General features: G+C 42.3%; 1 protein-coding gene across 1 annotated transcript in view; it reads left to right on the top strand.

Moving 5' to 3' along the window:
• Positions 1 to 411: 411 nt before the first annotated feature.
• Positions 412 to 13,265, top strand: part of LOC138602135 (transmembrane protein 132D-like) — a 39,647-nt gene continuing 26,793 nt past the window's right edge. The window contains exons 1-3 of the mRNA XM_069673537.1: positions 412 to 478; positions 4,490 to 5,417; positions 11,193 to 11,339. Coding sequence (XP_069529638.1) covers positions 412 to 478; positions 4,490 to 5,417; positions 11,193 to 11,339 — 1,142 coding nt within the window. The remainder of the gene's footprint in view (positions 479 to 4,489; positions 5,418 to 11,192; positions 11,340 to 13,265) is intronic.

Genomic DNA, 13,265 nt, shown 5'->3' with positions numbered 1-13,265 from the left:
TTAAAATGTCTCGTGGAGAAACCACTGATCCTCTCTGACCTCGCGCGCATTTAATTTTCTCGCAGCTCTTCCCCTACCGGCGATTACCCACGTGGGTCTCTCTAATCTGACAGACAGCCCATGTTTACTGATTTCTATCGTGGGAACAGCCGAGCTCGTGCACCAGCCAGAGCCGAGCCACCGGAGGAAAACATCCCTCTCGTCATTCAGGCGGACATCTCATTTAAAAGTGTTCCAGACGCATTAAAACGACGATTCAAGGAAATAAACCGACACTTCTTTTTAAAGTTCACTCTTTCCTCTTAAGTCAGAGGAAGTAACTTCACCGGACATCTGAGAATGTAAGAAGTTGTTTCGCACGCTTTCTGCACACGCTTCTGGGTTGCCAGATTCTGCAACTTTCCTGAAACGATGCTCAACTTTCATCGCTGTTCGTTGTTCCCCGTGGTCGCAGCGGCTGTCCTGACAGTCGTGAAAGGTGAGATTTATGGTTTTAATGAGCAGCAAGCCACTTTATGTTTGCATATTGTTTAATGTGTGTTGGAGCGGACTCAATGAATCACATATAAAAGTAACTGGGCTGGAAGTCGCTTGAAGGCTTCAGCTGTGTTTACAAGATGAAATGTTCAGTCTGTTTATGCCTTTGCACGTGCTTTAAACATCTCAACACATACACAAGATGGATATAAAAGATGTGTTTGAAAGTCCTGGCTTCATTTCATATGTACAAGATGGGATAGTGTGCAGCTGGTTCCTTTAGCAGCAGGCCAAACAAAACACTCATTCTTGTGCACATAATATGGAAATGAAAAGAAGCCATAAAGATAGAAACTATTTAGAAAATACTCGCATTTGGATGTAAAATTAGCGTCTTTATGTGTGTATGCACAGATAGAGTAAGAATTTAGTGTTGTGTTTTCATATTTTTCAAGGTTTTTTGAGACTTAAACTATAGAAACAGTCAACAAATTGTCCACAGTGGGATTTTGAAACCATCTCCTCCACGTGTTCAGGCGACACACTGTGTAGCAACGTAGGTTTGTTTTTATATTTTGGAAGGTTTTATGGTTTCTCCCCTCTGCCCAGTTGATTGTCCCTCAGTCTAAATGAAAATGACAGCATGCTCTCCTGTGTGCATCGGTAAGCCTCATCTGTGGGATTAAAGAGGCCTGCAGCCGAGGCCGCACAGCTGTTTCTCTGCTTGTTTAAAGATAACCTGCACTGGGAGCGATGAAGTCACAGTAAGCTGTCTGTCCTCTCTGTGATACCGATATCATGCCAACGACTACTTTCCGAGATTGCTCGGGTTTTTATCTGCACATGATAACTGCGTGTGCATATTTCATCAGACATATATGGGACTGCTGCATTTCTGCAGGACTCAGCTGTGCAGCTGTGCTCTTAATGCGTGTCTAAGTGATAGAGTTCAGCCTCTGATATCTCCTCTGCTTGCTCTCCATGAATATGCATGGCAGCCTTATCTTTCAGCGCAGTCACAGATGTGCTGCCTGTTGTGTCAGCGAGCCTGTCTGAGGTTCAGCTAACTTTTATAGTGGTTTTAATATTCAAATAGTTTAGTATTCTTTTAATGTCCCAAGTTAAGATACTTTGGGGATGTAATAAAACCTGATCAATAAATAATAAGTTCACTGATGTTCAGCAGTTTGCGTCAGCAGTGGACTAATTTTCAGCCTTAGAGCAGAGGCTAGGAGACTGTTAGGATATATTTTAACAAGATGGAGTTACCGCCTCAACACAGTATCAGAAGGGTGTATTATGTCGGCTCTGTAAAACAGACAACACATGTGCCATTTTTAGATATAATCAAAAGTTCTCTCATGCTTGTCTGAGTAAAAAGCTGATAACATAAACTAGAGAGCACAACCATCTGCCAAAGGATTATTTTCCAATTTACAGCCAGAGTCAACACTTTTGAACTTTCATTTTATTTGGTTTGTTTATCCTACAGTATCAAACTGGCTGGGTTCAGAACAGTCCCTTGATTAGGTTTAACTTATCATTCCTGTCAACATCAATAAGCCAAAAATCGTATCAAAGGGGAAATTCTCAGATCTGGATCATTCCCATAATCAAAGTAGTGGCCTCTGGCCTTCCTGTCCACCAAATGTTACAGAAATCCATTCATTGGTTTTCAAAGTTTTTCATAGTTAGAATGAACTTAAGGACCTTGTAGCTGTTTCGTAATTCCACAAATTCCATTTAACCACACCTTAGAGTTCGACTCCAACTGTGTTTAGCTATTTTATGGGATTTCAGGGATGCTGAACCAATCCCAGCTGTCACTGGGTAAGAGGTGGGGTACACCCTGGACTGGTCGCCAGTCAATCACAGGGCTGACACATAGACACAGAAAACCTTTCACGCTCAAATGGACAATTGAGAGCCACCAATGAACCTAAAGAGCATGTCTTTGGACTGTGGGAGGAAGCGCAGGGAGAACATGCAAACTCCACACAGAAAGGTCAACTTCGTCCGAACCGGGGTTCGAACTAGGAACCTTGTAGCTGGGTGACAGCGCTAACCACTGCACCATCGTGCAGCCCTTCATGCTATGTCGTTCATTGTAATATGCTTGATCATAAGCACAAGTAAAGACTATTAAAGTTTTGTTCTTATTATCCCAGTTGACAGATTTACAGCAGAACGAAGGCAGTTAATCACTGGTTTCCAGTTGGATCACCTTTGCATTATGTTTCTTCTTTCCTTTGGTTTATTATAGTTCTGCAGATATTAGTGCTGACTGAGAAACCATCAGCATTGCATTGTGAACATGCATGATAAACACTTGATCAATGAAAAAAAAGCTTTTTATTTACACGTGCCACCCTGCAGTCGCACTCACCATGTGAACATCTGACCTTTCCGATGGCGCCCTGGACACACGGGCCATGGCCCTCACACCATTTGGCAAATCAGATAGTGGCCTAGCTAGCTGTTAACTATCCTGAGATCAATGGGTGTCAGTTTGGTGCCAGCTGTGGGTTAGCAAGGTTAAGTAAGGAGAGAAGAGCGAGGGAAATGTGGTTGATGATGACCTTGTGGTGAAAAAGAGCAGCACAGGTTCTCTGTAAAACATACCAGACAGCCTTAAGGAAAGACGCAGGAACTTTATTTCTAAAACACACTTCATCGCAAGTTATTACAATGTTCTACAATGTTATCCCACACTAGAGATTTGCCTCATGCGGTGCAAGTCTATTAGATATCCTGCAAAATTGCTGTGTATAAGTTGTATCTACTGGCCTTTACAGCATCAGTTTGATCTCTAAGATCTATACAACAGCCTCCTGTGGGCTTTTCTGAATAGTACATTTTTAATATCAACTCTGACATCTGTATTTCTTCACAGATTTTCCCTTGCCTTGAGAAAGAAAATTGATTTACATATAGATGTAGCCTATGCATCTAATATGGCTTGGAATTTAGAAAAACAATGATATATCACTTCTAAGACTTTGGGGAAAAAGGAGATTCTGCTTTGCCTTTCATTAAGTTTTGTTGTGAGGTAGGGGAAGTCGCATTCACACATTCATTCTGGAGCACTCCAACATGGAGGATGGCAAGTTACCAAGTGTCTTTGGCAGGAGGAAGTGCGAGCTGTCACAAACGGCATCCTGTTGGGACAAACTGTCGTCTTAGAAGTTAAAAGAGAAGCTTTTTTTTTTTTTTTTTTACCACTCAGACATTTCCCATTCTCTTTGTTGCCTAGAGGCCCATACCAGTAGAAGGCGAGAGTGGGAAATTATAAAACTGATAATACCATATGAGAGTTATACACTATGCTAGAAATGATAACTGCAACAGAGAATGTAATGGCTTGAATTCCCTGAAGTAGAGCTATTTGGCAATGGTGACAAAGTGGCAATAAGTTTCGTTTGGCTCGACATTTAGTAAGCGACTTGTCGGCGTACCATTATTGCTACCATCTTCTTATATTGTATGGGATAGAACTGACTGTATTGTCTTTATTCAGCCCAACTACATTGAGTGCCATCATTAAAAGGTTAATTCGGAGCTTCAATGTACCTAGAAGTCAATCACTTTGGTATGGCATTGCGTTGGCAGAGACAGAGATATATCGGGTTTGCAACTGTCTTCCACGTCCTTCCACCAGAAACCCTCCATGCGCAGGGATTATGTTGGGAATTAGGCCATATTTCCTGCATCAGCAGCTCATTGCTTTTACCTTAATTCGCAATGCCCTTCATTCCTCTCGATGACCAACTGCCCTCAACAATTTTTCTTGATCCCTCAAGGACCTAACTAATCCCTGTCTGCAACCTTTTGCTTGGTTTCCCGACCTCTGATCCCTTTGCCAACCCTTGATCTTCCTACCAAATTCATCAGATGTTCTCAATTAAATTAGTTGAGTGATTTTGCGTACATAGAATTTAATACAATTTGAAATGCAGGTTTAAGCAGTGTTACATTCGTTTTGGAATAATCTCTGCAAATTCTCCTTTTCCAGTTGGTGAAAGCCAGAAGATTCCTAAAGACATTGGAACTTCCTCCGGCCAGTATCCCATTTATCCCTCCATCAAATTTCAAGTCGTCAATGTAGACCACGTGTTTCTGAGGCAGGACAGTCAAGAACTATCAGCGAACTCCAGCCTGAAGGCTCAGACTCAGACTTTTCTCATCAATAGTCCAGGCGCTGGGCTCCTGCAGCCAGCTGTCAATGCTTCCTTTGGCCCCCTAACCGTAGACGCCCCGATTCCTTCAGACCAGCTCCTCAGTGGCCGCAGGATCCTGCCGGTCATATTGGTCCGCCAGGTTCGTTCTTCTTCCCCTATTGTCAAGATTCTCTTCCACATGCCCACAGAAAGTAACATCACTGTTGGGCAAGAAAGGATGGGATCTGAAGAAGATAACGGGAGGAAAACATCTGGAGCAAGGGGGAAGGATGGCGCTTACTGTGTCACTGCTTACGCCTTCTGGGATACAAGGGAAGTTCGCGGAGCTTGTTTGGTGTCTCCGGGTGGATTCTGTGTGGCACAGCTCAAGCCAGAACCAGCCTGGTTCAGCTCAGGCAGCCGGTCAGGCAGCTCTAGCAGGGAAGCAGGAAGAATTGAAGGAATTAAGGGGCTTCAGGGGAACGTTGTGGAGGTCTACTTTCAGAGTCGGAAGGATCAGACAGGTCAATGTACCCCCCAGGATAGTCTGCAACGCTTAGGAGTGGGAAGAGGAAGAGATTCTGGGAGATCAGGGACACCCCTGAGGCGGATAGGAAGTGTCAATCTGCTCAGAACTCCACCAGGGAACCCCACCTTTCTTCGACTGAGGCTGGGAGGTGCCGTGGTGATCCAGACATCTTCTAAGCCCCTGAAGACCACAGACGTCGCAACTTTCTATGTCTTCCTGTCTAGCACATCTGTCCTGGAGAATTTCACTCTCAGGTGAGAGATCTTCATTCTAATTCTCTACCAGGCTGCTCTTAAAATAACTGTTTGACATTTTGAGAAATACTTTAATGAGCTTTTTTTTGTAACAGAACATTATGTGCCAGGCTATTTCTTTGCCTTGGGTAGGGAATTCAACAAAGCTGCTTTTACACAAAGCACTGTACTGACTCTACCTGACTATACTCCCTTGGAGCTGGCTCTAGTACTTACTTGCACCCATTATGCAGGGTATCCTGTGCCATTGTGCGAGAAACAATTCCATCTGACAATTCAGTAGTCTGCATAGATTTTCTGATTTTATATTAATCAAATAAGATGCGTATAATGTTTTAACTAGTGCTGATAGATGGATTGGTTAACTTTGGATGGTGGCAGGCTACATGTAGCGCCCTTTTGTTCAGTTGTTATTCTAACCTCGTACAAGCTCTTGGCAGTAACTTCATAATTAGAGGGAAGACATGCGAGTGATATCTCTCATTATGTGAGAGATTCACAATTTTTCAACTCCCTTCAATGGGAAAAACCACATAAAATCCTGGAAAGCTTTGTTGACAGTATGTACTCTCTTGGATTTTGAACATGTTTGCTGAGCATGTGGCGTCTGTATCGTAACACTTACAAATGGCAGACCAAGGCATTTCAACGTGTGGCTTTACAAAGCCTGCACGGTACTGTCGTTACTTTACCAGGTCACAATATGAACTTCACTTGAATGACTTCAATTATCAGCCTTTATTACATTAAGTCACATCCTCAAGTAAAGTCAGATAAGTCTTACAGCAGTCAAGCTAAGATAAATGTCTGAAATCTCTTCACTAACAAGAGTGTGCAACTTAAAATGTCATTCCCAGAAAAAAAAAGGTTAATTATCCAGCTTTGTTGCTGAGTTTGCAGGGGACAAAAGTTTAGGAGTCGCATAAAATTTAATTGTCGCTGAAACAAATGAAGCAGAAAAAGAGACTGCAAGCAAGTTGAACCATCATGATGTACAGTATATTTGAGCATCTTTATGAAGGATAAGCTCCATGCATTTAAATGGTTACTTAAGGCACATGAATACTGATGGGGCTTGCCATGAAGGCCATTTAGGAAATGCTTGAGCGCCAACATGACTTGTGTTGTCTGCCAGTTTCACTGGCCTCATAAATTTCTGACACTTTATATCCTGTCTGCTTCAACTTCTCAGGTTGTGGGGGAGTTATGGAGAGCACTCTTCCATAAACAGGGAAATAATTGGCAAATGATTCACCGGTTTTCATATCTCAACATCCCACTAACATTTCAACAAGGTTCTCTGGGTATTTGACTTCATAAATAATGCATCTATTTAATGGAGCAGGAAAACAAATAACTAAAATCTCCCTGACTCCGCTGGGTAAAAGTGAACTCAATATAAAAGCAGCTCTGCCGCGTCGAAACACGCAGTTCAATCTGTTTCACAGTTTCCACTTGCTGCCTTTTTGATGCACATCACTGAGTGGAATCAAATTGTTTTCATCAGAATACTTGAGATCCGTAATGTGCGAAGCTATCCCAGCAAAGTTTGAATTTCCAGTCTTTACTCGGCTTAATGGTTTTGTTTGAAACGCAAGACAAATTTTCTCTCTAATCCCATGATTTAGCGATATCATGATGCAAACAACATACGAACCGTGCAGTAATCTGCAGCGGGATGCAAATGGAGGGAAAGTTGTGTGTATAATCCGTCGGGCACATGCAGTAGTTAAACCTGCGGCTGCGTGTCAGCCAACCCCAGTGCCCTTTTAAATATCAGACTTTGCATCTGCAGACAAACATGCTCCCAGACCCAGTGACCTGAATGTAGCTTTGCCAGCATTGTTGAAAGTCTGCGATTAAGATTTGGTAAAGAGACGCTGGCCCTTTAACCCCCTTTGTTGTTTTAAAAGTTTGGACGGATTTACAAGCCCTCCACCTTAAATCCCCCAAACTCTGACCCACTGACTGAACAACCCAAACCCCTCCAGTCAGGTCACTGATTTCACTCTGTGTATCTCTGACCTACTGCTGCATCCAGAATGAGATTGGACAAGACGCGGGGGCTGATTCTAGTGGTTAAGTCCAAGTGAAAGGCTTGCTCTGAGGAGCTTGGCAAAGTGATTGATTCCTCCTGGGAGAAATCCCTGCTCCACTTCACTCTTTGGCCCAAGATTGAGTCCACTCCAGCAGGGTTAGGCCAGATAATCTGTGGCCCTGATTGAAAATGAATCAAGAGGTTAACCCTTTAGGGGGAAGATGATCTAGGCTGACTGCCAGGATTAACAATGTACATCTGTGTGTGTGAGGCTGGCTTGCTGGGCTTTCATACCCACCTGTTAGACCCACAAAAAGCATGAAAATACATCATTTGTGGTTAAAAATCATCTATTCTCCAAATCTTTATCAAGTGGTGTAGCAAAAACGTACACAGATTGAATATCAAAACTGTAATTGGTTTAAATTTAGGTTAAAAAGAACAGAAAAAGTAACAGTTAAACATCCAAAGGGGAAAATATACCGTGTTTATGTATCAAATTCAGACCCACAATGCCTTGTCCACAGACAGCACAGCTACAGAAAAACCCTCCTTTGTTCTGCATGAATGGTTAATCAAATCAACAGGCACACAACAGAGTTGGCAGCTCTCCAACTTTCCCATTTTCAAAAACAAAGACATTGACTGACTTTTGTAAAGCAGCAGCCGAGTTCAGTTTACAGGTCGATATCCATTCTGTCCCCCCCACCTGTGGTCATGAACTGTTGGTCGTGACTGACAAAGACAAAGAGCGAGGGTAGAAGTGGCCGAAATGAGGTTTCTCCGCAGGGAGGCGCGTGTCTGCCTGTGGGAGAGAAGCCCAGTGATCCGGAAAGATCCTGGCATTGAGATACTGCTCGTCCACTCTCTACAGGAGCCAGCAGAAGTGGTTTTGCTCCCCTGGGAGGGATGGTCATCAGGTGCTGCTGTCACTGTGATGCTCAGCGGGACAAGCAGCAGGAAGGAGTTAATGGATGTAATGGAAAGAAGTTTGATGAAATTAAAAAAGTTGTTTTTAATTAAAGCAAAATGTGTTAGTTTGCTTCCCCCCTGTGATCAGAACATCCAATTATGTCCTCCGTTTTAAATCACAGAAATTAAGCCGTAAAAACAACCAATGTTATACTTTCCAAAACAACATCTTGCTTGGTCGATGTAATTTAATCAATGTTTGTTTCAAACAGTCAGTCGAATATTAGATGAAAATGTAATGTGGAAATGTTGCCTTTGGCTTCAACGTTTTGATCCAGAAATTGATCCATGTACAAATGTGTTTTTATCTGACATTTATTGAACTGTTGGCTTGTCAGATTGCCTCAAAGAGCAAGTGTATGTGTGATTTTGTGTTTGTGTGTGAAAGCTTGCATGCTGTATTTTTTCCACCAAACAACTTTGACCTCTAACCTTTCTTAATTGTTGAATAGTTTAGTGACTGATTGATTACAAGTCATTATTTGTCAGTGACCTTTATTCTAGCATGGTTTTGGGAGTGTGTATGTCAGTGTTAATATTTCTGAGCTATTTGAACAGTGTTTTACTGCGAGAAAAAAAATCTACGACATGACAACTCCCTATAAGTGAAGCCAAATCATCTCTAGCGCCCCCTGCTGTCTGGCTGCAGTATAGCTCATAAAGCCCGCCGCCTCCATGTTAACAGATGGGACATGAGTCAAACTATACAATCAAAATTCACGCCAAATACATGTTTCTCAAACATGGTTTCTGTCATTATAGTTAGTTCTTATCATGCTGATTTACGTCCAAGTGTTCATTTTTCTGACAAGTTTATTTTTAATTAGTTATTTGATGCTGTCAAAAGGATGATTGACAGCTCTGTTGACAAATACGGCTCCTGCAGCCGATCTGTTCTGGATTAGCAGAGTAGAGGAGGAACGGCGAGAGGAGACGTAACTAAAACAATCACTACAGTCATTGAAGTTTCCAGATCTGTGAACGTCTGCTTCAGACCAACACAAGAAGCTGTTCTGCTGTTAAACACGCCGACGTGCGGGATCTTTGCTGTTTTTTTCGGTAATTTAAGTGTATGTTTTTGTTAGCAGAAGTGGCTACGGCGGCTCCACCCGCCGATCTCTACTGCGCAGCTCTGGCTCCATATGACGTCCCCATTGCATGATGGCAGCGCCTTTCATGAGGGCTATTTTGGCATCAATTTCGTACAGTGAGAGCAGATGGAGACGCGTTGTCCATCTATATATACATTGGTCTAAACCATCGAAAACAGCCATGCAACAAAGAAGAAAAAGCCTTTTAAAAATATATCCATATTATGCTAATGTCGGATTACATTAGTGGTAGACGGAATTAAATGTATCACGACTGAAATGAACATGGAGCGGATGGGCTCAGGGGACGAAGCTGGAGAATGGAAAACTGACACTTCTAATAACTCCCAAGTTTGTGTCTCAACATGCCGATGGCAGAAACAGAATCTGTGGCCGACCAAAATGAAAATGTAGAGCTATCCTGGTGAGTTGACAGTGTAGTGGTTTGGCTGTCACATGTATGTCACACATCACTTCATTATTAGAGTAATTGAAGCAAAGATTTTGAGTTTTGATTACGATTGAATTAGGGTGGCCAGTCGCCAGTTTGCAAACCAAATGCAACACCTGACTGAGGCTGAGGCTTTTAAATTATTCTCTGCATTAATATCCTGCTGATAAAACCGCAGGAGCTGACTGAGCTGCTTGAGTAAGCAGGGGGTTAAATTCACTGTGGAACGTTTCCAGCACCCGGTTGAACTCCTGCCATGAGGAAATTGGCCTGGTGTGGAGGCACATACGGTTTCCAGCCCAAAGCTAGCTGTCTGTATGAGTGCAGATTGCTAATATTTGTATTTTAAACGTGGATCTCGAGCATTTTGTGTCCCTTGTATCATCTTTTCAGGATATGACTTATAATCCTTTTTGATCCTCTCCAGTGATATTTGATGCAATCATTTAGCAGAGGGACATCTGCAAGGACTCAGAGATTGCTGGACCTTGGGGACTGTCTGGTTCATTCACACTATTTATAATAAGCCTTCTATCTCTGCTGGCAGAGTGATGTGTGAGTCTGATTAACTCATTCCCAGTTCTCCCAAGGGCTGATGGGAATAAATACCCCTGCTAATACACAGTCTGCCGGCAGCCTGCGACACATCAGTCTGTCAAAACTATAGGCACAACATGACCTGCCAACACCTTAAAACACGGCAATGTGTGCACAGAAATGTTTCTGAAACATGGGCTGACCAAACGTTTGCCCACGTGGAAATTCTGACCAAACAGACCGCAGTTTCGTCACGCATCCAAACTTTTGGTCCGCTGGTAAAAGCTGCCGTCTGAACACAAACCACACTTAAGGAAAAATGCAACATTGTAACAATTTGGTCTTTGATTCGAATCAAACAAATGGACTTGTGTGAAAGTGCCCGAAGACACTAATGGTGCCTGACCATTAAAAGCTTTATAGGTTAGAAGGAAAATGCTTTTCAATACATAGCTTAATTATACACTACATCCAATATTAGAATCAGAATAAAGCATAGAGTGGTAATATATGAATAACAGATTTAGACACACAAAGCTTTCTTTGATCTTATACTTTACATAACTCATATCCATCCTGTTCTATTTAATGAGATAACTCCAAAATAGTATATTCACAGTTGCGACTATAGTTCAAGCTTTGCGCTGACTGGACCATGTGTTTATTTCTTCATGTATTTCCTGCAGGGCAACAGTGAAAACAGGCCTGTCATTCAGTGCGGCGCGACCCAGTGACTCGACGCTGTGGGACATCGTCGTCGAGCCTGGCAGAGGAGCGACTCCCAACACTGTCTCAGTTTTCTGCCAGAGGAAGCTCGCTGTCACTGCGAAGAGGTCAGTCCAGTGCATGAACAGTTCATCCACACAGTGTTGGACTTTTGAGTGTTCCAAATGTACTTTTCAAGCAATCTGTATCTTTTCTCTCTGCATATTGTCTCTTATTGCCCTTTTCCTTTTTTATGAGATTTCAATAATCCCGGCTGCCGCCGTAAGGAAAAGCAATCAGCTATCAAGGGAAAAAAATATCTGCAATGTTACGTTCGCTCTGCAGAGGAGGGACAAATTGAAAATGAATGGTTTCTTTTCTTCCTGTGAAAAAGTAATCATTTGTGGCCTTGTGCTCAGTGATGCGGTGACTGTAAGCAGTGAAGTGCGCACATTTTTGTTTTTGTCCGTGTGGAAGAAAGTAGCAGACTTGTTTTTGTCAGATTCGGTAAGAGAGAGAGAGAGAGAGAGGGAGAGAAAATCTCAAGGACTGGCTGACCACCGCTACAGACACTTGATGTCTAACACTCATTTCTACAGTCAGCACGGCGTCTGACAACCACAGAATATTAAAATGATACCGCAGGAACATTGTACAAAAGAGACGGGAGGAATAAATCCAATAGCATTATATAAACAGTTTCATGTTGTTTTATGGGTTGTTTTACGTCACTGGTTTAGTTTTCATTAGGACAAGGAAAAAGGAGAAAAATAGGGGGTATAGTCATCTTATTTATGACCCTAGTATCTTGTATCATACTCTTTCCTCTCCACAGTCATATAACTATGGAGTATATTAATCATAGCAATTCATGTCCCCAGTATTCTTTCAAATACTGCTTTTCTTATATTATTAATCTTGATACACATAGTTGGTCAAATAGGGCTTTATTTACTGCAGTTTAACTTGGCTTGCCTCACCCTATCCATCCATCCATTGCTGACTTTTAGCATTACATCACACTAAATGAGATGTAGTAGCACAAGGTTAATGCACAATCCATCCATTTTCTATGCCGCTCATCCTGTTCATGGTCGCAGGGGGGCTGGAGCCGATCCCAGCTGTCATTGGGTGAGAGGCGGGGTACACGCTGGACTGATCGCAAGTCAGTCACAGGGCTGACACATAGAGACAGACAACCTCTCACACTACTGGCAATTTAGAGTCCCGGCGGAACCCACACATGCACAGAGAGAACATGCAAAAAGGGATTCGGGCCAGCTGTGAGACGCAGTGCTAACATAACTAACAAAAGTTATCGAATTAAACTTTACTCTTTGTGCTCTTTGTAATATTAAAGGTCACATATTATACTACTTTTCAACAAGTTACTCTATGTCAAAAAGGTCCCCAAAAAAACCAATCAAATTATGCATTGTAGCATGGCTCTATACCCACTGTTTCAGTCCTCTTCTGGACACGCCGTTTCTGTCTATGCAAATGAGCTGCTGCCCCCCACACCCCACTCTGGAGAGCACTGCCCAGCTGGCCCCGCCTCCTGGATACCATGCCTGGATACCATGGTAACGCTTTGGAGTTCACTCCATGAACAGCAACATGGCTGCTAACAGTAAGTGTTTTTTGCAATCTGTATGAATACAGATAATGCTATTAATGCAGATAAATCTGTAAGACTATATGCAGTCTTGCTCTACATTTTGATTATATAGCAAAGTCTTCATCAGCAGCTTATTAAACATGAATTCACATGAAACATTTTACAGATACGGGAAATCATTTATTGTTGGTCATGAAAAGTTGCACTATTCAGTGCTGTACAGCTGTCACAACATCTGCTAACATGCCACTATAATAAAAACATAAAGTTGAAAAAATAACTAGGATTCCCTGAACCCATAAATAAACAAGCTCTGGAGAGACACCATAGATTAATATTTACATGTTTATGTTTACAATACTTACATGACAAGCTGTTGACTAAATATCTTGTGCAATTATTTTAGTCGTTACAGATATCTAGCTTATCGAAGCTT

The sequence above is a fragment of the Semicossyphus pulcher genome, unplaced genomic scaffold, assembly GCF_022749685.1.
Source record: "Semicossyphus pulcher isolate SPU_LCO1_2020_fin unplaced genomic scaffold, fSemPul1.0.p SCAF_22, whole genome shotgun sequence".
In the NCBI taxonomy this organism is placed as follows: Eukaryota; Metazoa; Chordata; class Actinopteri; order Labriformes; family Labridae; genus Semicossyphus; species Semicossyphus pulcher.
The sequence above is the reverse complement of the archived record's forward strand: the minus strand, read 5'-3'. Positions and strand labels throughout refer to the sequence as shown.